The following is a 25,226-nucleotide window of genomic DNA, read 5'->3' as shown; positions in this document are numbered from 1 at the left end:
TAGGTGGGGAGAACTGAGAGTTCTAGGCTGAGATTCCACGCATGAGGTCAAGCAGACGGCCTAGAGCAGGTGGTACCTCGTGTCGCCATGGAAGTAACTGCCTGGTCCTTCTGTATGTGGTGTTAATGTCCACCCCAGAGGGAAGACCTTTGAGGAAGAAGAGCCTGTCACATGACTTCATGGATAGCTGATACAGGACGTCAGTGCAGCTGTGGTGCTTTCTAAGACTATATGTGGAATGATTCAAATGAACCCAAAGGATTCAGTCATGTCAGTTTCCAGTAGAATTGTGCTCCCCAGTATGGTCCCTAGATGAGCAGCATCAGCCCTGCCCGGGAACTTGTTAGGAAGGCGGGATTCTTTGTCACATCCTGAACCCACTGAATCAAAATTGCTAGGATTTGGCTCAGACACCTGTGTTTTAGCAGAGTCCTCCAGGTGATTCTGATGCACCCCACCTTTTGAGAATCACCGTTGTAGCACATCTGCACAAGCCTGTAAGCTATGAGAGTCCAGAAACCATCCATCTTCATCGTTATGGGGCATCCTCACAGGCCCTAGAGAATCTTCATGCTTGTGCTTTCCCACAGGCCTCACTCTGACATTCCAAGGGCACACCCAGCCCAAGAACAAACCCTGGAAAGTTTGACTCTATTGCCAGCAACATGGCATAAATAGGGAGATCAACTTTACTCTCTTTTTTTCTCTCCTTCCCTCCCTCCCTTCCTTTCGTTTTTGTTTTGTTTTGTTTTGTTTTGTCTTTTTAGGGCCACACCCATGGCACATGGAAGCTCCCAGGCTAGGGGTCCAATGGGAGCTGTAGCTGCCATCCTATGCTACAGCACAGCAACGCGGGATCCTTAACCCACTGTTCGATGCTAAGGATTGAACCTCCATCTTCATGCATCCTAGTCGGGTTTGTTAACCGCTAATCCATGAAGGGAACTCCCCCACTTCACTCTTATTTCCTTAGACAAACTTTTCTTCTTCCTATGGTTTCATTCTTTTTGATGCTTTGAGCTGGTTGTGTATTTCAGGGTTATCCGTTTGTGTGGAAATCACTCAGATTAATAACAACTACCTTCTTAACTCAGATTCAATTGACATATGTTTTTATGAAATCTCTTTCAGCCGGTTTGTTCCATCATGTCAGTTTTTGGAAACATGTAAACCGTATTGCTATTTATATCCCCATGCTCATCAAGTAGATGTTGGTATTTACAGATATTTACAAGCCAGTGTACAGAACATGTAATTTTTGTGTTGCCTCATCATTTTTTAGGAAAAAAGTCCATCCAAAAATGTAGTATGAATTGTTTTATTGAGCTTCACTTTATTATGCTTCACAGATATTGATTGTTTTAAAAATTGAATGTTTGTGGCAATCCTGCATGGAGCAAGCCTCTTGGAACCTTTTTTTTTTTTTCCAGCAGCATCTGCTCACTGCATGTCTCTGTGTCACATTTTGGTGATTCTCCAAATATTTCAAACTTTTTCATTACTATTACTATTTTTCATCATTATTACTATCGTATTTTTTTTAATTTTATTTTTTTTTATTGTATTTGTTATGGCAATCCTTGGTGAGTGATCTTTCATGCTACTATTGTAGTTGTTTGGGGCACAGTGAGCCACACCCCTGTAAGAAGGCAAATTTAATTGATATGTTGTAGGTGTTTTAACTTTTCCACTGACAGGCTGTTCTCTTTCTCCCTCTCCTTAACCTCCCCCCCCAACCCTATTTCCCTGAGACACAACAATATTGAAATCAGGCCAGTTAATAATGGCCTACAATGGCCTCTAAGTGTTCAGGATGAGTCCCTTTAAATAAAAAGCTCCCTGTAAATAAAAACCTAGAAATGATTAAGCTTCGTGAGGAAGGTGTGTCAAAAGCCAAAAAGCTAGAGCTCTAGCTCCAAATAGCAAAATGAAAAGGAAAGGTTCTTGAAGGAAATTAAAGATGCTACTTCAATGAAGACACAAATGATAAGAAAGCAAAGCAGCTTTCTTGGCAACACGGAGAAAGTTTTACTGGACTGGATAGAAGTTCAAACCAGCCACAACATTCCCTTAAGCCAATGTCTAATCCAGAGCAAGGCCCTAACTGTCTTCAATTCTATGAAGGCTGAGAGAAGTGAGGAAGTTGCAGAAGAAGAGTTTGAAGCCAGCAGCGGTTGGAGAGTGAAGTTTAAGGAAAGAAGCCATCTCCATAACATAAAATTGCAAGGTGAAGCAGTAAGTGCTGATAAGCTGCTGCACGTTATTCAGAAAATCTAGCTAAAATCATTAATGAAGGTGGCTACACTACACAACAGATTTTCACTGTAGGCCAAACAGCCTTGTGTCAGAAGAAGACTCTCATAGCTAGAGAGGTGACGTCAGTGCTTGGCTTCAAATCTTCAAAGGACAGGCTGACTCTCCTATTAGGGTCTAATGCAGCTGGAGACTTGAAGTTGAAGCCATTGCTCATTGACCATTGTGAAAATCCTAAAAATTATCCTAAATCTCTTCTGCCTGTGCTCTATAAATGAAACAACAAAGCCTGGATGACAGCACATGTGTTTACAACATGGTTTACCAAATATTTCAAGCCCATTGTTGAGATCTACTCTTTAGAAAAAAATGGTTCTTTTCGGAATATTACTATTGCCCATTGGCAAAGCACTTGGTCACCCAAGAGCTCTGATAGAGATTTACAATGAGATTATTGTGATTTTCATGCCTGATAGCACAACATCCATTCTCTAACCCATAGATCAAGGAGTAATCTCTAAGTTTTATTATTTAAGAAGTACATTTTGTCAATCTGCCATAGACAGTGATTCTTTTGATGGATCCGGGGAAGGTAAATTGAAACCCTGGAAAGGATGCACCATTCTGAATGTCATTACGAATGTTTGTGGTTCACGGAAAGAGGCCAAATATCAACATTAATAGGACTTTGGATAAAGTTGGCTCCAGCCTTCATCAGTGACTTGGAGGGGTTCAAGATTCAGTGGAGGAAGTAACTGCGGTTGTGTTGGAAGTAACAAGAGAACTAGAATTAGAAGTGGAGCCTGAAGATGTGACTGAATTCCTGCAGTCTCATGATAAATAAAACTTTCATGAATGTGGAGTTCTTATGGATGAGCAAAGAAAGTGATTTCCTGAGATGGAATTTACTACTGGTGAAGATGCTATGAAGATTCCTGAGGTAATAACAAGGGATTTAGAATATTGCAAAAAGTTAATTCATAAAGCAGCAGCAGGGTTTGAGAGAATTTGACTCCACTTTTGGAAGAAGCTCTGCTATGAGTAAAATGCTATCAAACACCATTGCATGCTGCAGAGAAATCATTCATGAAAAGAGGAGTCAGTTGATTAGGCAAATTTTATTGTTGTCTTATTTTAAGAAATTGCCACGCCCCAACCTTTAGCAACCGCAACCACCACCCTGATCAGTTCGCAGGCGTCAATATCGAGGCAGAACCAAATGATGGTTAGCATTTTCAACAATAAAGAATTTAAATTAAGGAATGTACATTGTTTTTTAGACATAATGGTATTACATACTTAACAGACTTACATAGTGCAAACGTAACTTTTATATGCACTAGGAAATCAAAAAATTTCTGGGACTCCCCTTATGTCTTTTTTTTTTCATCTTTTTTATTTTACGTAAAAAAATTATTGTAATTGATTTACAATGCTCTGTCAATTTCTGTTGTACAGCAAAGTGACCCACTTATATGTATATATATATATGATATAGTTATAGATATATTTATATATACACATGTATATAACACCAAGTTGTATATAGATATATTTATATATACACACATTCTTTTTTTCACCTTATCCTCCATCATGTTCTGTCACAATTGATTAGATATAGTTTCCTGTGCTATGCAGCAGGATCCCATTGCTTATCCACTCCAAATGCAATAGTTTGCATCCATTAACCCCAACTCCCAGTCCATTCTTCTCCCTCTGTCACTCCCTTGGCAACCATAAGCCTGTTTTCCATGTCAATGAGTTTGTTTATTTTCTGTAGGTAGGTTCTTTTTGCTGTGTATTAGATTCCAGCTATAAGTGATATCATATGGTATTTGCCTTTCTCTTTCTGACTTACTCCACTTAGTATGAGGCTCTAGTTCCATCCATGTTGCTGCAAATAGCATTAGTTTTCTCTTTTTTATGGCTGAGTAGTATTCCATTGTGTATATGTACCACATCTTCTTAATCCATTCATCTGGTGATGGACATTTAGCTTGTTTCCATGTCTTGGCTATTGCGAATAGTGTTGCAATGAACATGTGGGTGCATGTGTCTTTTCTGGATATATGCCCAAGAATGGGCTTGCTGGGTCATATGGTAGTTCTATGTACAGTTTTCTAAGGTACCTTCATACTGTTTTCCATAGTGGTTGTGCCAACTTACATTCCCACCAACAGTGCAGGAGTGTTCTCTTTTCTCCACACCCTCTCCAGCATTTGTTCTTTGTGGACTCATTAATGATGGCCATTCTGACTGGTGTGAGGTGGTACCTCACAGTAGTTTTGATTTGCATTTCTCTAATAATCAGGGATGTTGAGCATTTTTTCATGTGCTTGATGGCCGTCTGTATATCTTCTTCGGAGAAATGTCTATTCAGGTCTTTTGCCCATTTTTCAATTGGGTTGTTGAGTTGTGTAAGTTGTTTGTATGTTTTCTAGATTAAGCCCTTGTCAGTTGCATCATTTGAAACTATTTTCTCCCATTCTGAAAGTTGTCTTTTTGTTTTCTTTTGGGTTTCCTTTGCTGTGGAAAAGCTTGTCAGTTTAATTAGGTCCTGTTGGTTTATTTTGCTTTTATTTCTATTGCTTTAGGAGACTGACCTGAGAAAACATTTGTAAGGTTGATGTCAGAGAATGTTTTGCGTATGTTCTCTTCTAGGGGTTTGAAGGTGTCTTGTCTTACATTTAAGTCTTTAAGCCGTTTTGAGTTTATTTTTGTACATGGCATGAGGTTGTGTTCTAGTTTTATTGATTTGCATGCAGCTGTCCAGGTTTCCCAGAAATACTTGCTGAAAAGACTGTCTTTTTCACATTTTACATACTTGCCTCCTTTGTTGAAGATTAATTAACTGCAGGTGTCTGGGTTTATTTCTGGGTTCTCTATTCTGTACCATTGGTCTGTATATCTGTTTTGGTACCAGTACCACACTGTCTTGATGACTGTGGCTTTGTAATATTGCCTGAAGTGTGGGAGAGCTATACCTCCTGCTTGGTTTTTGTTCCTCAGGATTGCTTTGGCGATTCTGAGTCTTTTGTGGTTCCGTATAAATTTTTGGATTGTTTGTTCTAGTTCTGTGAAAAGTGTTTTAGGTAATTTGATAGGAATTGCATTGAATCTGTGGATTGCTTTGGATAGTATGGCCATTTTTATTATATTGATTTTTCCAATACAGGAGCATGGAATATCTTTCCATTTCTTTACATCTTTAATTTCCTCAGTTAATGTTTTATAGTTTTCAGCACATAAGTCTTTCACCTCCTTGGTCAGTTGTATTCCCAGGTATTTGATTTTTTGGGGTGTGATTTTAAAAGGTAGTGTATTTCTGTATTCCTTTTCTAATATTTCATTCTTAGTATACAGAAATGCGACTGTTTTCTGAATGTTAATCTTATATCCTGACACTTTGCTAAATTTGTTGATCAGTTCAGGTAGTTTTTGGGTAGAGTCCTTAGGGTTTTCTATATATAGTATCATGTCATCTGCATATAGTGACAATTTTACCTCTTCTCTTCTTATTTGGATACGTTTTATTTCTTGTTTTTGTCTGATTGCTGTGGCTTGGACTTCTGATACTGTGTTGAATAGCAGTGGTGAGAGTGGGCATCCTTGTCTTGTTCCAGATATTAGTGGGAAGGCTTTCAGCTTTTCTCCATTGAGTGTTTTACTTGCTGTGGGTTTGTCATAAATGGCTTTTATTATGTCAAGAGATGTTCTGTGTATACCCACTTTTAAGAGTTTTTATCATGAATGGATGTTGGACTTTGTCAAATGCTTTTTATGCATCTATTGAGATGATCATGTGGTTTTTAACTTTTATTTTGTTAATGTGGTGTATGATGTTGACTGATTTGTCTATATTGAACTATCCTTGTGAATTGGAATGAATCCCTCTTGATCATGGTGTATGATCTTTTTGATATGTTGGATTCGGTTGCTAAAATTTTGAAAAGTTTTGTGTCTATATTCATTAAAGATATTGGCGTATAATTTTCTTTTTTTGGTAGTGTCTTTGTCTGGATTTGATGGTTTCATAGCATGTCTTTGGGAGTGTTCCTTCTTCAACCCTTTGGAAAAGTTTAAGAAGGATAGGTATAAGTTCTTTGTGTGTTTGGTAGAATTTGCCTGTGAACCCACTGGTCCTATACCTATGTCTATAGGCAGTGTTTTTATTACATATTCAATTTCATTTCTAGTGATCAGTCTATTCAATTGATCTCTTTCTTCTTGATTCAGTTTTGGTGGGCTGTATGTCTCTAGAAAATTGTCCATTTCTTCTAGGGTGTCAAATTTTTTGGCATATACTTGTTCATAGTATTCTCTTACGGTTTTTTGTATTTCTCCAGTATCTGCTGACACCTTATTTCAGTATTCTCTTTATTGGGGTGGTCCAAAACCAAATCCTACCATCTCTGAGGCATGACTTTATGTTCCCAATTAAATGCTTTAATGTTCTTTTAAAGTAGGGTGATTACTTTTTAGCTACGCTGGCTCTTATGCAGGAACAAGCCATACACTCAAACCACATGACTTCCATCACAGGAGGGAATCTCAGATTCAGGTGTTGAATGGTAACCCTCAAAAATGATTCTTTCATTGGAGTTCCCGTCATGGCTCAGTGGTTAACGAATCCGCCTAGGAACCATGAGTTTGTGGGTTCAATCCCTGGCCTCGGGTTGAGGATCCGACATAGCAGTGAGCTGTGGTGTAGGTCACAGATGTGGCTCAGATCTGGCATTGCTGTGACTGTGCTGTAGACTGGCCGCTACAGCTCCGATTCGACACCTAGCCTGGGAACCTCCATATGCCATGGGCACGGTCCTAGAAAAGACAAAAAAAAAAAAAAAAAAAAATTGTTAATAACATGTGTCCCTAAACCTGAAAGTTGACCATATTTGGGAAAAAAGGTCTTGCAAATGAAATAAGTTCAGCATCCCAAGATCATCCTGGAGTTCCTACTGTGGCGCAGTGGGATCAGCAGTGTCTCTGCAGTGCCAGGACGCAGGTTCAATCCCTGGCCCAGCACAGTGGGTTAAAGGATCCAGCGTTGCCACAGCTTGGCATAGGTTGCAGCTGTGGCTCAGATCTGATCCCTGGCCCAGAAGTTCCATATGCTGTGGGGTGGCCAAAAAAGTAAAAAAAAAGAAAAAAAAAAATGAGATCATCCTGGATCAGGGTGGGCCCTTAAGTCCAATGACAATTCCTTAGAAAAGAAGTAAAAGGGAACAGACACAGAGATGCAGAGATTAGAGTGGTGTGTCTGCAAGTCCAGGGAGGCCAAGCATTGCCAGCTACTCCCAGAAGCTGGGAGAGACCTGGGGCCTGTTTTTCCTGAGAGCCTCCAAAAGGAGCCAACCTTGCCCACACCTTGATTTGGATTGTCTGGCCTCCAGAACTGTGAGAGAATAAATTCTTGTGGTTGTACACTTCCAGGTCTGTGGTGTGTGTTATGGTTGCCTTGGGAAACTGAGCTCATTACACCAGCTTCTTGCAATACATTTTACTGGCCATAGCTATAAGCATTTACAAAATCTGGATTTGAGGAGTTCCAGTCATGTCTCAGCGGGTTAAGAACACAACTAGCGTCCGTGAAAGGCAGGCTCCCTCCCTAGCTTCACTCTTTGGGTTAAGGATCCTGAGTTGGTGGGGCTGTGGCATAGGCCAGCAGCTGCAGCTCTGATTTGACTCCTAGCCTGGGAACTTTCATATGCTGCAGGTATGGCCCTAATAAGAAAAAAAAAATTGGGGTTTGTGGAACTTTCTTGAGGACATAAGTTTAGGAAGGCTTAACAACAGGTTGCTGAGTTTTTATTCCTACACCACAAGTCATGAGCCCTTAAGCAAAGAACACTTAGCAAAGGCTATCAAGACCTTTTTCAGAAATGGGAGACACCTCTATTGGCATTTTATTTATTAATTTAAAAAGCATGTGGACTAAGCCATGTCAATGTGTGTAAGCTGTGTAGAAAGTTTTGACAGTGACTGCATGATAGCAGAGCTATTTTACCATCTGTAGATGAATGGCTTAGAGACAAAAAAACAGAGGGGTAAAGCAGACGAGACATTTCTTACATAAGGTTAAAGAGGAGTGTGTGACATCCGTCTCTAATATTTTTAATTTCGAATGTCCGTGGACCCATTATTCATTCATTTTCTCGTGTATGCAACATGTTTATGGAGTACCTCTTATACCTCTTACCAAATTAAAGATAAATCTTATCAAATTTTGGGAGTACATCTTATCTGGGTATTGTTAAACACTGAGAAAGTAGCAGAGTTTAAGCTAAGTTCCTTGCCTTCATCTAGCATGTGTAGCTAATGGGAAATACTGATGATTAAGTGAATAATAAAATATTGATATTTTATCAATATCAATGATATTGATAAACAAGGCAGTGTAACCACCTAATAAAAAGTGGTCTGGCCAGTCTCATTTTTTCTTTTGCATAAAAAAAAATCATATTAAACTATTCATTTGTCTACTTACATGTATTCTGTTGCTTCTCAATTGTTAGCCCAAAAGATCAGGGTCCTGGTCTTGTTTTCTGCTGTTTCTCAAGTGTGAGGATGCTGTCTGGCATGTGGGGGTATCACGCAGTAAATATTTGTTCAATACATTTGTTAAGTCAGTGAACACGATGATGGAGAGAAGCTGACTGAGATCCTGTGTCACATTAGGGGACCCAGAAAGCATTTTACTTGTATTTGTGTTGCATTTGTTTTTAAAATCCTTTCTTTTTCTAAGCTACTACTTCTTTTTTTTTTTTTTTTTTTAGGGGAGACATTTTTCAGGTAGAGAAGGTATGAAAGAGAAAATAGTGCAAAAACTCATGAGATCTAGGATAAGTGTTTCACCAAAGCGCTTTGGGCTAGATATGGCATTTGCTTTTTAAACTTATGATTGACTTAGGATTTGAAAAAGTGCTGATTCACAACTTCAAAACAAAATTGCAAGACTTTGCTTTTAAAACAAATCGCTATGAAAGACTCAGGGAACTCAATTTCTTTAAATTCAATAATCTGCTTCTCTTCAAAATTTTAAGATTGGCTGCCCTGCTCAAAACACAAGTTTGCATTTAAAATCATCCCAAGTATAGACAGAAAGCCTGATTCTAAATTTGTAGGATATAAAATAGTTTTCCTTTGCTTTCTGTTTTCTCTTTAAATGTTTACTTTAAAATCAGTAAGAAAATTGAATTCCTTAGGAGAAAAATGAGCAAAAGACAGAACAGTAAACTGTTATAAATAATGAATAAATTTTAAAAATATAGGAAAGAATATAAAGAAACACAAGGAACCAGAAAGCAAATGGAAGACTGTTCTTTAGCTATTGAGAAACTGCAAATTAAAATAATGCTAACATACTTTGCATACCAATTTGGAAAGAGACAGTTTGAGGAAACAGGAAGTCATACACTGTTCTTGTGAATACAAACTGTTTCAATGCTTCCAGGGGCGATTTGACAAAATGAATTAAAAACCATAAAACTGTATTTGCCTTTGACCCATTAATTTCACTTCTGAGAATATATGTTAATGAAGTAATGACGTATATATGACTATTTTGCCATAACAATAATTAGATGAAGTGCTATTTAAGGTAGCAAAGTATTGGACGGCATTAAGAGACACAAGCAAAATTAAGAGCATTTTATTTTAATCTAGTATAATAGCAGTTGGCCATTAAAATTCTTTCTCACCATTGTATTTAGTGATAGGGAAGGACACTGAAAATGTATTAAAGGGATAAAGAGTAAATTAAAAAATAATGGTTATAATATTTTGTAAAAAAATTTACATATTTTGGAGAAAGGGAGACAGAGTGAGATAGGAAAAATGAAGTATATGCAGATTTTTTTTTTTTTTCTTTTTATAGCCGTACATGAGGCCTGTGGAAGTTCCCAGGCTAGGGTTGGAATCAGAGCTGCAGATGCGGGCTTCCACCACAGCCACGACAATACCAGACCTGAGCCACATCTGTGACCTACATCATAGCTCATGGCAATGCCAGATCCTTAACCCACTGAGTGGGGCCAGAGATCGAACCTGTGTCCTCATGGATACCAGTCAGGTTTGTTACCCCTGACTGGCACTCCATATACAAATGTGTTGTTTGTGGTTGGTTGTGGGTGAGTAGATTGTGGCTGCTTTTCAATATTTTTCTTATTTGTTCATGGTCTCTGACGTTCCTATGGTGAACACATAAGCTTCTATATTGAAGTGTTTGTGCCTTATTTAAAATACAAAGATCTATAATTGTGCTTCAGAGTTTCCCTGGGGAAATCAAGAAAATCAGAGGCAAAGGGCAGAAATAGGCAGTTTACATAAGGAGACACCTGGTTAGTATCCTGCATGAGAAGAGATGCTTGAACTCAGAGGTGATAGAAGAAATGTAAATACAGTGTCATTGAGATAACACTTTGTATCCATTGGTTTGGCTCCAAAAGTAGAAATTTGGTGGGAAAGAAGGGAAATAGAACGCTGGCAGAGTCTAGACTGACCTGACCCATTCTAGAGAGAGTCTGGGGGCCATTCTGGAGAGCACATCTAAGTAGATTTTTCTGCAATTAACCATGAATCCAGGCTCCAGTTATAAGGAATTCTTTTAAAAGAACAAAATCAAACTGACTTTGTTTTATTATAAATTTTTATGAATTTATTATTATTATGGACTTTGTTTTACTATTATTTGTATTGTGGATTGGAAAAGCGAGTAGGAGACCTGTTTCTTTTTTTCTTTTTTCTTTTTTAATTTTATGGCCATACCCACAGCCTATGGAAGTTCCCAGGCAAGTTAGTGAATCCGAGTCACAGCTGTGACTTATCTTACAGCTGCAACAATGTCAGATCCTTTAACCCACTGCACTGGGCCAGGGACTGAACCTGAGCCTCTGCAGTGACCCAAGCCGCTGCAGTCAGATTCTGAAACCACTGTGCTATGGCAGGAACCCTGGGAGCCCTACTTCTCTCAACCTAATTCACACAAACAGAATGAGTTGGATTAAGAGAAGAAGGTAATTAACATCTCGGTGAATGATCACGTAAACTTAGATTTTGTGATCAATCAGTCAGAAATGGCTGAAAATAATCAGATAGGTGAATTTCAGGAAAGCTGACTTCAAAATTTTACAGCATTAATAGAGAGACACTTGTTGAAGCCTCAGGAAGCCTCCAGCCGTGGAGTGATAGGGCCCCTTAGAGCACAGGATGAGGAAATGACCCTTGGACCAGAAACATGTCAGATTTTGGAGACAATGAAACACTATATACATCCTGGATGTTAGCCATCATACCTCATTCCTAACTCAGAAAAATCTCCAAAATGATCCTATAAACAAAAAGATCACTGACATCATTAGAAAGGAACCTTCCTCTGACCCTGTTGTGGGGCAGGTGTGTGCAGGACTTCCTTCATTGGGTAGGACATGATAGGTCGAGGTGTGAGTTTTAGCCTTATAAAAATGATGAAAAATACATGAGCCGACTTACCAGTTTAGAAAAATAATGGACATTTAGAACAGATGTGAGGAGGTGATCACATAATTTGATCTGGACCTCAAAAAAAAAAAAAAAAGAAAGGCCAATGAAGATTACTGTGATGCTGGCCAAGCAGGACAACCCCGCTTTGTTTCGTACGCAAGGGGTGGTGGGAAGGCAGGGAGTCAGAGCTACAGAGGCCAAGAGGAGGGGGACAGTGCTGATGGTAAGCAGGAGCTAAAACCTCAGAAAGCAGTGAGGAGCGAGCCTAGGATGTCCAGACAGAAGAAGACCAATGAAGGCAGTGGTGGTGGAGACAGAGGAACAAGGGTTTTATTCCAGTGTTGTCTGTGGTACTAGAGAGCTTGACACCACTAACAGGTCCGTTTTCTGGGGAAAGGGGATGAGGGACGTGTGGCTGATGGTCACCACGGAATTCTCTGCAGCCACAGCTGGGATCAGGCATGCAGCCAGCCATGTGGTCTGATCTGAAAAGGTTCATAGCTGGGGTTGCTAGATAAAATACATGGTACCTGGTTACATTTGAATTTCTTTTCTTTGCTGCTTTTTTTTTTTTTCCTTCTCCTCCTCCCTCTCTTCCTCCTCCTCCTTTTTCCTTTCCTTTTTCTTTTTAGGCCACCCTGTGGTATATGGAAGTTCCTGGGCCAGGGATCAAGTCCAAGCTGCAGCAACACCAGATCCTTGAACCCACTGCCCCCAGTTGGGGAAGAAGCAACCTGCGCTTCTGCAGTCAGATTCTTAAACCACTGTGCCATAGCAAGAACTCCTGAATTTCTGATAAACAACAAACTTTTTAAGGCTAAGTTTGCTCCACATATTTGCTAAATCTGGCAACCCTAGTCATAGACCATTTTTTTTGTGTGTGTGACAATGAATGCTCTGTACACAGGCGAATCAAGGCAACTTATTTCATAAGACTACACAGCAAACACATTGATAGCTTTTGTGTTTGTAGGAGGGAGAGTGAGGATAAAAAGGAGTAAATAAATATTGCATAAAGAAGAGAGGGCCTTGAATGGACAGGTGGTGATAGCTGAATATGATGAACTCCCCTAAAGAAGTAAAAAGTACGTTTATCTGCTCTCTCCTGGATTTCTTCACAAAAGCCCTGAAGACACTGCCTGGCTGATAAACAGACTATTCTGTTCTGTGAAACGATCTCTCTGGAATACTCTGGCCCCGCCAGCAAAACTAAGTGGCAGAAAAGTGAGTAGGAGAGGGAGTGGGTAGATGACAAGAGACCGGAGGAGAAGAATTTAATTTATAAACCGAGTAAAACGTGAAACTGATGAACAAATTAGTTAGGAACCTTGCTTCACCTCGATTTCCGCTTTTGATGGAGGAACATATATTTTTATAGAGTGACTATTAGTAAAAGACTGTCAGCAGGCACCCATCCTTAGCTGTTGCCATGGAGACAGCCGGAGGAACAGGTGAAGTTGCAGGTTCCCCATCGGAAAATGATAGGTCTCTCCATGCTGCCCAGTGATGCTGACTCTTTTCCATACCTTTTTCTTATTTCACCTCACAGCTGATTACAAGGAGAGCTTTAATACGATTGGCAACATTGAAGAGATCGCGTATAATGCCGTTTCCTTCACCTGGGACGTGAACGAAGAGGCCAAGGTGAGTGCAAAAGTGGCGTCGATTCAGGGGTCATACCTTTTAAATAACGTGTCCTTTCTCTGCAGAGGATTCTTTCATCAAAGCCTCTGTAACTAGGGAAAGACTGGTTAACTTGAGCCGGACACAAGGGAATCGAACCTATTACCTTTCTCTGAAAGTCACACATACTCAGTTATGCACAGTTAAATCGCCTTTTGGGGGGCAAAGGAGAAAGAGGGTGTACTGTTCCTCTGCGGCCTCCCGCAGAATGGACCAGCCCCCCAAGCCCCGTTTTAGCACTCAGGGCTGGCAGGACTGGGCCAGACTTTTCTCACTGCACCGCAATTTCCCCAAACACGTAACTGCCACCACCTTCAGAGATAGCAAGGTGTTCAGAGCTGCTGTTTGCACAGGTAAGTGGCTGGGTGTGCCTCCCGGTCCCCTTCCAGGATAACCTTGTCGAGGGAGGGTGCAGGAAGCAGGGTCTTTGCACTTCACTCCCTGAGGTAGAGCCGCCACCGTGACCTTGAGCCCTTTCTTTTCTATTGACCTAAAGCTTAAAGTTTAAAAAAAATTTTTTTTTAATTTCTGTCTGGTGCCAGCGTGGTTAAGAAGGGCAGTAGTAGAATCTCTGGCCAAGTGTGTCCTGAGTAAGGATAGATGTCCACCATTGCACTGACTGGAGTAACACAAGCAAGGTTGGCCAAGGCTCAGATTTGCTTTCCAGCCACCAGTCTCTGAGTTTATGAAAACCGAAACCGGCTGCTGGGCTCACTCTTCTTCCTGTGTTTCATAGCTTCTGATTCTCGATCCTCCTTTTGCACTAACGAGAAGGTCCCACATGACCCCTAAGCTTGTTTTCTGCTTCAGTTATGTACCATCTAGGAGGGCATTAGATGACTTTGTCTTCGAATTAATGGAAAGGTCAGTGTAAACAACTGCTGTCAATGCTTCATTGTCCCCGAGCAGGGGAGGGCGGGGGAGAGAGCGGAAACGGGTTGGGAGTCTGTGGGCCTGACTTGGAGAAGATGAATTGCTCAGTGTCTCCTTTCACTCATGTATAAAACAAAGTAAATGCAATCGGCTTTAGGCCCAAGAGAGGTGACCTGAATGGGCAAGCCGAAACGGAGCGCTGGGGCAGCTGGGAGAACGTTCCAGTGGCTCTGTGCCTCCCGGAGAAGGAGCGAGGCCTTGCGAGGCCACGGAGCTCAGGTCCCACGTGGAATGCAGGAAAACGCCCCCAGGCTCCGCTTACCTCCATCTGAAGTTCGCCCCCTGGCCCCAGGCTTCCTCCTGGGGCCCCCTTCTTCCCGAGGCCAGCTTCCTGGGTTACATAAGGAGAAGGCAGTAGGGGGCCAGGGTTGGAATCCTGACCCAAGTCATCTGACCTCTCTGGGCCTCTGTTGCCTCACACCACGCAAGACCCCCCAAACCCGCCAATGTTTCAGGTTATCTCTGCTGAACCAAGCATGTGTTGGGAGGGTGACGTGTGAAAATCCCGCGCTCTGAGGGCAGAAGGGGAGCCATTAGCTGGACAGCAGGGTGAGGAGTGAGAGGCAGGCCACGCAGAGCCATCCACTGGGAAGGCAGTGGGATTCTATCCTTGGAAGGGCCCTGTCAAGCCAGAGCAAGCTGGAAATGTGAGCTGTAACTGCAGCTCTAATTTTCCTTATTATGCAATGTGATGATAAGTGCTGGGGGGGGTGTGAATGTATGGACTGTTACCAGTCAAATAAGGACCTTTTAGAGAAAATAAAACCGGAAGGGACATCTTGAATGATGGTGGCTCTGTGGTCAACCAGGGAAGTAGCTAATTTGGGCTTGAGTTGACTTTGCTTTCATTTCCCATAGGTAGGGCTTACTTTTCTTGTTTATTTTATTTTTAAATTTAATTTTTCACTTTTCTTGTCGAAATCTGTGTGTTTAGGCAGGTGCATTGTTCCAGGCTGACCAATTTAAGCTCACATACGCTTTGCCAAATGGCAGTGCTTGCTTGTTGTAGTGAAAAAACTTGTTTCTTTCATACATATTTTCAGTAACTACTATTCGGTAGTTGTCATTGTTTGCAGTCTGGGTTAATCGATAAGTAATAAAAATAGTTCCAAGTATTCTCACCAAAATACCAGAAGGGCTTTTAAAGAAAAAACTTAAAAAGTTAAATCCATTTTATGAGGTAGGCTAAGAAGATTTTTTTTTTTCAACCTGCAGAGCATAAGATTTTTCTTTACTTTTTTGTTTGTTTTTTGTTTTGTTTTGTTTTTTGGGGGCCATACCCGTGGCATATGGAGGTTCCCAGGATAGGGGTGAATTGGAGCTGTAGCTGCCAGTCTACACCACAGCCACAGCAATGCAGGAACCTACCCCACAGCTCCTGGCACTGCCGAATCCTTAACCCACTGAGCAAGGCCAGGGAGTGAACCTGAGTCCTCATGGATGCTAGTTGGATTGGTTTCTGCTGAGCCACAATGGGAACTCCAGGTTTTTCTTTAAAATACCATTGACTTCATAATAAGCAGACTGCAAAAAACTAACATTGCGTGGCTGAGATAAAGGTTTTTGGCAAAGCAAGGCACAAAATGCATCTTCTTGTGGTGGCACCGTCTGTGATGCTCCTGCTGAGGACATCTTCTCGTGAGCAGTTGTGTTCATTTTGAGTTCCTATTGGTAACACCCACACAGAAATCACTTGCAGGCTTCAGGGTTGGGGCTGTTCATTTGTCACATGATGTTTTGGTTTATGTCGCCAGAGCGTACAAGTGTGTGACCTGCAGCCTTCATGTCGTCCACAGAACGTATATATGCATGTGTGTCATGCTTGTATGTACTTATATTCCAAATTTTAAAAAAGTTTGTCCAGATTTAAGAGGAGGTTTTTTTTTTTTTTTTTTTTTCAAGTCAAGTTTTCCAGATTCTTTTGGATAATTAGCGAGTCAGGCAACCATGAGCCCGAGGGTTTACAAGGCCATGGGTGGCTCTTGTGAGGTACTGGCTGTTCTTTTTAGTGTTTTCTCTAGGCTTCTCCATTCTGGAATCTTCCCTGGCCCTTGTGGACATGTTCATGACCCAGTCATGCCTCGTCAGTCAGCTACATATGTGGTTTGCGCCTTTACTGGCTTTCAATGTTGGGGAAAGTAGCAATACAAGGAGGGTGACACAGTGTGGCTGGGGGCAATGGGGCAGTCAGGACACCCCCCTCAAAAAAAAAACCCTGGCTCCTTTGGCTCCAGGCCACACAGAGGCTGACTTGTGTTGCCGCTGTTACAGGGAGCTGCTGTGCCTACCTTCAGAACATCTGTAATGCTGGTAAACCTTGATCTTTGAAGCTGTTTTAAAAAAACATCAGAAATCACTTGGGTCCAAATGTAAATATACACCACAAGTTGGATAATACCACTCCCAGGGTAAAAATGAGATTTTTTTTTTTTTTTTTTTGCACGTGACCCGCTTTCAAGTAGACAATATCCAAAGAGACATTGCAAATATATCTGAGCCATAGCAGCATCATTTGAGAAAACCGTGTGTCTTTCCAAGATAGCTTTTATTTGGTTATTTGATTTTGGTGCATTTATTTTAAAAAATCCAACGGTCCCATGTTTGGTAGTCTTCCCACAATATGCACCATTAAGACCCGATGATAAGGTTTATAGATTTTTCCAGAACACTACTGTTTTCTTTTGCTGCTGACCTGCATTCTCTTCTCGCCTCCCGTGGAGCGGGAACAGAAGAAAGGCAAAAACGGGAAACTGGAAGCATTTAGTTTAATTTAATTATAGGAATAAGTTTGGCCAGGGACGGTGTTAACACTACTAGTTAAAATGAGGCTGGAGGTTAAACTTCAGATTGCCAGTCTCCATTGAAGCATGATTCTGGCAGGATTCTGCAGAGTTCTTCCTCCCAGAACCGGTTTTGCTGGTTGTGCCACAGCGTCTCTGCACAGGGACACCGGGCAGCAGAGCCTCCAGCAGGATGTTGGTTTTTCCCTCAGGGTCAGCTCAGTCTGGAAGCTCATGTGACCCGGTGTCCCTGGGTGCCTGGGAATGACTCAGGTGGCGTCCAGGTGGGTAAGGTTCTGAGCATCCGTGCTGTCCCAGCTGGGAAGTCGATTGGGGAGGGACCGAGGGTGATAGGGAAGAGAAAGCACTGAAACTAGGCTCAGGCAACCACATCTGGTCCTGGCCCTGGGAATAGCCAGCTGTGTGTCTTCACCACCGTCTGAGCTGCAGTTTCTCAGCTCAGAAGTGGCGAGAAGGGGAACAGGGAGGGTTGGACCGGATTATTACGGTCCCATCTGTATGATTCTAAGGGGCGGACCACAGGGCTACATTATTTCACGTGACTCTCATTTACAAGGTCATTTCCATTTTCCTGTCTCCGCTTAGCCAAGCACGGGTACCTACAAAGTAGATTTGTTGGTCACTAATCCCCAAGATGAGAAATTCCCACGCAAGATCCTATTGAGTTATTGAAGAGCGGTGAGCTCAGATTCCTGGCAGGGACCGCCGCCTTCCCCCCGGCGATGACATCACCGCCAGAGCAGGAGCACAAAACCCTAATTACAGGCTCCCCCTCCTCACCGATTTCTAAGGAGATTCTTGAAATGAGGCCCCTTCTTTTTGTCCAGAGCCGTTGTCTCTGTTCACAGTGATGTCAAGATGCAACCAGCTTTCGTGTGCTACAAAGGCCGCTCGCTTGCGACCACAGAGAAGGACTTGAGCATTAAGATGCTACTTAGTGCTTTGAGAAACGGGTTTCCTTTTTGTGCCTTTTCACTGGAACACAGTAGCAATTTCCCCGTTTCTATGCCTTGCCCTGCTTGTGGTTTATAAACTACCTAAGATGAAGGCGGCTTCTGCCCGTGAATCCTTTCTTAATCCCGCTACAGCCAAGCCTTTTGGAATGATCTTGAGTCAGTGAGATGTTCCTCTTCCTTCACCACCAGCACTGCTTCATAGTCAAGCAAACCAGCAAGTCTCCTTTTCACCCATCCTCCTGACTATGGTTTAAAGAAAGAATGTGGAGTTCCCATTGTGGCTCAGCAGAAATGAATCTGACTAGCATCCTTGAGGACGCAGGTTCAATCCCTGGCCTCACTCGGTGGGTTAAGGATCCTGCGTTGCTGTGGTGTAGGTCGCAGAGGCGGCTTGGATCCAGAGTTGCTGTGGCTCTGGCGTAGGCTGGCAGCTGTAGCTCCCATTTGACCCTTAGCCTGGGAACCTCCATACGCTGCAGGTGCAGCCCTGAAAGGACAAAAGAAAAAAAAAATTATAAAGAGAGAACATATTATAATTCAATGTTAGGGAATTCTATCTCTACCTTTGCTTCCGGAGGTAGAGGTGCTGCCTCCTGGTGCGACGTCTACCCCGCCCCCTTCCACCCTCTCTCTTGACTTGCTGGAGGGGCTTCCAGCGAGGAGCCCAGTGGACCCTGTGCTTCGCAAAATCAGACGGTGACGTTCTTCTGGCATTTTGGTGTTTGGAAAGAACTTTCAGAGCGGAAGTTGTTGCAGTTTTAGAGAGGGTCAAGGACACAGGCAAGGCAGATGTTTTCATCCCTGTTAACAGATAGGTATGGTGAGACTGGGGGCGGGCAGGGCCGAGAACTGGTTCAGGTGGGGTGGGGAGCCGAGAGGCAGAGCAGCACATTTCCTGACGCATCTCGGATTCTGATCCCACCAAACATCAACTTTCTTCACAGCGGGCTCTGCAAGATTAGGCAAGTGGGAAGAGGTGAACTTTGAATTCATGTCCCTCTGAGTCTGGAGTCGGGATTCTTAAACCATCCCCGACAGAGGGATATCTGCAAATTTTTTTTAGACCAAAGAATGCTACTATGATTTTCCTACTCAAAGGAAGAGTATAGGGTACAACCTACGTGGGTCCAGAAAAAAAAGACATCAAATGATCAGCCCCACTTTCTTGAGCAAAGCAGTTTAATCAAGTCACCCTGCCTTTGCCAGGCTCTGTCACCCCCATCCCCACCAACAAAAGTGGGGAGCCCCTACTTCCGGCAGGCAGGTCTCTTCCTGCCCGTTGTTCTAGTACATTCCCTGTTGATGTCATACCTGTTACTGACCAGAATGGATATGGGAGTGAGCACTGGGGGGGGATCCCTTGCTCTCTTCAGCTGAGTGTGTGTGTAAGTGTGTATATTAGCCTAGACATGAGTGATCTCATTTGCCTAATTACTACCTCGCTCCCTAGTAATCAAAGATCAACACATGCTTTCTAATATTGCAACTCTGAGACACAGCAGTGTTTTCTTCTCCACGCCTTACACATTTATTCTCTGTTTCCCTCACTTTGCTCCAGCCTCTTACCCTAGTATCCTGTTCTTCATTTTCACTCTTGTACATTATTTCTATACACTTGTCATTTAAGTTTTTTCCTGTTATGAACAGTAGAGGCCCTCTTGCAATACCATGCAGGAAGCACAGCATGAAAAAAATCCCAAGCAAGAAGGATGATTTTTATTCGAGAGAACGACAGTTGCAGAAGGCTCACAGTGTCTCTCTGCTTTATGTTTGCAACTTGAGAAACACAATAAATGAAAACCTGCATTTACCAAGCTGGTAAATTGGAAGTAAATATTCGCACAAAAGCAACATTTATTTTATAGATAGTTACCTCTCACTTTGGATGCTTTAGGAGAATTGCGTTTACAAAAGAGATTTCCATGTAATTTTTGAAATTGAGAGAAAATGCAAGATGAGAGGATACAGGCTGCTATTCCCTCTGGGCCCTAGTTCCCTTAGAACCTCTTTTGTTTTTTTGTCTTTTGTCTTTTGTCCTTTTAGGGCTGCACCCAAGGCACACGGAGGTTCCCATGCCAGGGGTCTAACCGGAGCTATAGCTGCCAGACTATGCCAGAGCCATAGCAATGCCAGATCCGAGCCACATCTGCAACCTACACCACAGCTCACGGCAATGCCGGATCCTTAACCCACTGAATAAGGCCAGGGATCAAACCCGCCACCTCATGGTTCCTAGTCGGATTTGTTTCTACTGCGCCACGGCGGGAACTCCTCCCCTAGTACTTTTGCCTTATTTATTGCCTTTGTGTGTGATTTTGCACCAATACCAAGCAGATGTCTTAGGAGAACTGAGACCCTTCTGAGGGATGGAGACATGAGAGTGCTTGATGAATCAGCTCTCTGAGCATGAAAATAGACGTGAAAGCTGAGAGTAAAAAGTTCTATTCTGGAGTTCCCATCATGGCGCAGTGGTTAACGAATCCGACTAGGAACCATGAGGTTGCGGGTTCGATCCCTGCCCTTGCTCATCAGGTTAACGATCCGGTCCGGTGTTGCCGTGAGCTGTGGTGTTGGTTGCAGAATCTGCTCGGATCCCGCGTTGCTGTGGCTCTGGCGTAGGCCGGTGGCTACAGCTCTGGTTCGACCCCTAGCCTGGGAACCTCCATATGCTGTGGGAGCGGCCCAAGAAATGGCAAAAAGACCAAAATAAATAAATAAATAAATAAATAAAAGTTCTCTTCTAGCTTTGCAATCCCATCCTTAAGGAAGACACTGAAGCTGACCGACTGCCCCAGCACTGCCCTGCTTCTGCCCTGGGTGGAAGGGCATTTGACACGGCATGTGTCATGAATCACTTCATGTTGTGAGATGTAACTAGAGCTCTCACGTTGGGTGGTTTACTCTGGTCCTATGAAGTCTAGGTTTCTTCCCTTTCTTCCTGTGTGGGGCAACCTTTTCTCTGCCCAGTGCTGTCGTTCCAGGGTGCAACTGGTGGTCGGCAAGCCAAGCCTTGTTCTCTGCTCCATCAGATGCCAACAGATAGGAAAACAGCATCTTGGTCCTCGGATCTCAATTTTAGCAGCTTCGAAGACAGGATGGTGCAGATGGCAGCGCTGTGACCACAGCTGGTACATAGGAGAACATTGAAGTGCTCTGACCTTCTTGCACCCTGCAAATTAGCCTGTTTCTTTTTGTGCAAAATAAGGATATGCTCATTGAGAGACCGGCTTGGAGTTTAGCATCACATCAGAGCGGATCCGTTCACATTCTCCCCAATTACTTCTCACCCTCCTTCCTTTTTTCTCTCTCTCTCAATATTTCCTTTTGGTCTAAAAGTCTCCATCAGTTTTTAGGGGGGCAGGGAGGGGGGCGCTCTGTGTGTCAAGCCCAGTGCTTTAGAACTTTACAGTTCCCGTTGTCCTGATGAATCTCGCCGTCCAAGGGGATGCTGCTTAGTCGACTGTGTTCTCTTTCTGTCAAACTCCGGTGCTGGACACCAGGGAGAAGGGAAGATGTGTAAATACTCATGTTGAGGATGGACAGAGGACCCATCCCATCTGAGTTCATGACTGATCCCCGCCTCCCGTCAGCCGTCCAGGGAGGCTTCTTTCTGTTTGCCAGGCCGTCCGGGTGAAATGGGGTTGACGGAGATTACCGATTAAGACAAAGTCCATCTCCATGTTTGGCCTAAATAGGGGCCAGGTTTCCACGAGTCATCATATGGAAGGTTGAAGAAGTTATAGGGCATCTTCCAGGGTCTCCAAAGCAGAGAGAGGGCGGGGGAGGCTCCTGGGAGGGGTCTTGAAAGGTCGAGATACACACCGCAAAGCAGGGCAAATGGCATTTTTATGTGTCTGCTGGGGTGTGGCGTGGGAGAAGGAAGCTTTCAAAGGGAAAGGTAAACGTTTGCTGGAGTCTCTGGCACGGAACTTAAACAAAGCCAGGCCTTTGTTCCAGTTTTATAAGGTAGTGGATGGCAGGAAAAGCTATAAAGCTGGAGTTAATTCATATATAGAAGAAATAATCTTTGGAAAGCATCTCACCAAAGATATCAATGGCTTGATCTTTTGTTAGAAAGGGGGATGGGGGTACCCCATGGTTTCTGGCTCAAATTCTGCTGAGGGCTCTGTACCTTACATGCATAAACTCGTGTGTGTGTGCAGAGAATTTGTTTACAGACTTCGATTTCACAGTCTGAAATGCAAGTGTGTGTGTGTGTGTCTCCTTTTGTGCACCATGGCTAATATTCATTCAGTATTTGCCATATATGAGACACTCTGCCCAGTGCTTTATATACCTTATGCAATAATCTTATTTATTTTATTTTTTGGCCGCTCCTGTGGTATGCACAAGTTCCTGGGCCGGGAATCGAACCTGTGCTACAGCAGGGAGCCATGGCAGTGACAAGGCCAGATACTTAATCTGCTGGGTCACAAGGAACTCCAATATTCCTATGTTAAGTCGATATCATTTTTCATTTAAACAATGAAGAATGAAGCCCAGAGAGGGTAGCTAGCTTACCTAAGCGTGCACTGCAGAGCTGGGATTCCCACATTGGGTGGGAATGTCTGTCTAAAACATGTGCTCTCTCCACCCTGCCTTGTTTTACTGTGAGGACCTCGTCTGAGCATCTTCTGCATTCTCTGTGGTAAAGGGGCCGTCATCCCTTCGAAGCACCTGCCATGCTGCTTGTCACATGCTAGGCCAGGCCAGACAGTGAGAATTCACAGACGAACAAGCCAAGCAGAGTGTCCACTCTCAGAGCACATTTTGCCTGGGCTGAGAACTCAGACACATCTGTAAATGACTGTCATGTGAGAAAGGGACAAAGACTCTAATGAGAACAGAATTCAAGTGGCGGGAGAGTTCTGGAGAGGGAGGGAGCCCTATTTTTTTATTAAAAAAAAATTTAACTAAAAATTTCTTATTTAAAAAAATTGCCAATTAGGAGTTCCCATTGTGGCTCAGCAGGAACAAATCCAAATCTGACTAGGATCAGTGAGGACACAGGTTTGATCCCTGGCCTCGCTCTATGGGTTAAGGATCCAGTGTTGCCATGAACTGTGGCATAGGTTGCAGATGTGGCTCAGATAAGGTGTTGCTGTGGCTGTGGTGTGGGCTGGCAGCTGTAGCTCCGATTGGACCCCTAGCCTGGGACCCTCCATTTGCCTCAGGTGTGGCCCTAAAAAGACCCCCCCCCCCAAAAAAAAATTGCCACTGAAAATTTAAAGGAATGATACAGTTATTACAACATTCCCTTCACTAGATTGACTCATTATTTGTGTTCTGCCAGATTTGCTTTCTCTCTCTCTCTCACACACACCCACATATGCACACACATACGCAACTCCCCTAAACACACAAAAAAAGTCACTTCTAAAGACTTCAGAAGGGTAGAGGGCGCCCTTCTGTGGGGTTGGGGAAGCCTGGAGGGCGGGTGTGGCACATGTCAGCGTTGTAGGGGTCCGGTGGAATTTGGAAGCCTGGGGGTTGGAAAACGGATTCAGGTGGAAGGACGAGGCACGAGGGAACAGAGACTGCGCAGCACAGGAAGAGTCGGGCTGGAGGAGCTCGGGGAGAAATTAGAGTGGCCTGCAAAGAGAGGATGCCAGACACCACGGGAGGGATGAGATGCTGAGGAGAGAACTGGAGGGTGAGCAGAAGGGGGTCAGGGTGGGAACTTCAGACCCACCCATTTAGGGGATGTGGGGGAGAGGAACCTGAGGAGGAAGTGGTGGTCAGTAAAGAAGGGACAGAAGAGGGGCAGGGAGAAGATGACAGAAGGAGGAAGCGGCCATTGAAATCTGTGCTATAGGTGTGGTTTCTCCCAGCCTGAGCCTCTGTGAACAGCAGAGGCAGCAACTTGGGAACTTTTTAGAAATGCAGGTGCGCAGACCTCCCACCCTAGAGCCACTGAATTGGAAACTCTAGGGGGGCAGACTTTGCACACATTTTAGCAAGGCCTCCTGGATGCATACCCCTGTTTATAAGGATGCTACTGAGCAGGCCGACCTCGAGGAAGGCAATCTCAGTGAAGTCCAAAGTAAAAATAGTCCAATATTAAAAAGAGTCGGTGACATGGCCTGTACTTACAGCCAATAATGTATATGTGCACATGTTGACGGGCATGCACTGCAGCCTTGTTTACAAGATGAAAAAGGCTAGAAATAGCTTTGCGTTAAAGAAATTGATATTGCATATTTCTAGGTTTTTTTTTTTTGTCATTTTGGGGCTACACCTGTGGTATATGGAGCTTCCCAGGCTGGGGTCCAGTTGAACCTGTAGATGCCAGCCACAGCAATGTGGGATCTGAGCCACATCTGCGACCTATATCACAGCTCATGGCAATGTCAGATACTTAACCCACTGAGTGAGGACAGGGATCAAACCTGTATCCTCACGGATATTAGTCAGGTTTGTTACCACTGAGCCACAACAGGAACTCCCCTCTTCGCTTTTGAGAGCTTGCATGTCCTTTCTTCTTCTGCTCCATCTCTCTTTTTCCTATATAATTTATTTTTTAAATTTTTTTTTTAGGGTCACATTCGCAGCATATGGAGGTTCCTAGGCTAGGGGTCCAATCGGAGCTACAGCTGCCGGCCTACGCCACAGCAACACAGGATCCAAGCCACATCTGTAACCTACACCACAGCTCACGGCAATGCCGGATCCTTAACCCACTAAGCAAGGCCAGGGATCTAACCTGCAACCTCATGGTTCCTAATTGGATTCGTTTCTGCTGTGCCATGATGGGAACTCCCCATCTCTCTTTTTTTCTAGCTCAAGACTCCAATAGGAAATCTCACCTTGTGGAGTTCTGGCCTTTTTTTCAAGTTCTTCCAGTATGTATAGCCTGAGATATTCCACTTCGTTCCTATTTATATACATTTCACCCCAATGAAAGATGATACTATGGCTTTCCTTGAGGGAAAAAGAGAGATATAGACTTGTGTATCTTTCATAACATTTATATATAGCATCTCCAGTAGCATACGTACATATGCATAATACACACATCCATATACATTCATACTGATTATGTAGTTGGTGCTCAACTTGTGTTTGTTGGTATACAGATAGATAACATTTTTGGGGGGCTAAGTCTGGTCAGAGCAGC

General features: G+C 43.2%; 1 protein-coding gene across 6 annotated transcripts in view; it reads left to right on the top strand.

The window, feature by feature from the left end:
• GRHL2 (grainyhead like transcription factor 2) overlaps positions 1-25,226 on the top strand; it is a 196,607-nt gene that overhangs the window by 102,574 nt on the left and 68,807 nt on the right. For all 6 annotated transcript variants that reach the window (XR_002343689.1, XM_005662935.3, XM_021090600.1 and 3 more), the window contains exon 8: positions 13,286-13,380. Coding sequence is in view for 5 of the 6 variants with exons in the window: in XM_005662935.3 (XP_005662992.2) it covers positions 13,286-13,380 (95 nt within the window). In the remaining variant the exon portion in view is untranslated. The remainder of the gene's footprint in view (positions 1-13,285; positions 13,381-25,226) is intronic.

Source organism: Sus scrofa, chromosome 4 (genome assembly GCF_000003025.6).
Source record: "Sus scrofa isolate TJ Tabasco breed Duroc chromosome 4, Sscrofa11.1, whole genome shotgun sequence".
NCBI lineage: Eukaryota > Metazoa > Chordata > Mammalia > Artiodactyla > Suidae > Sus > Sus scrofa.
This window is presented reverse-complemented; position numbering and strand designations above follow the sequence as displayed.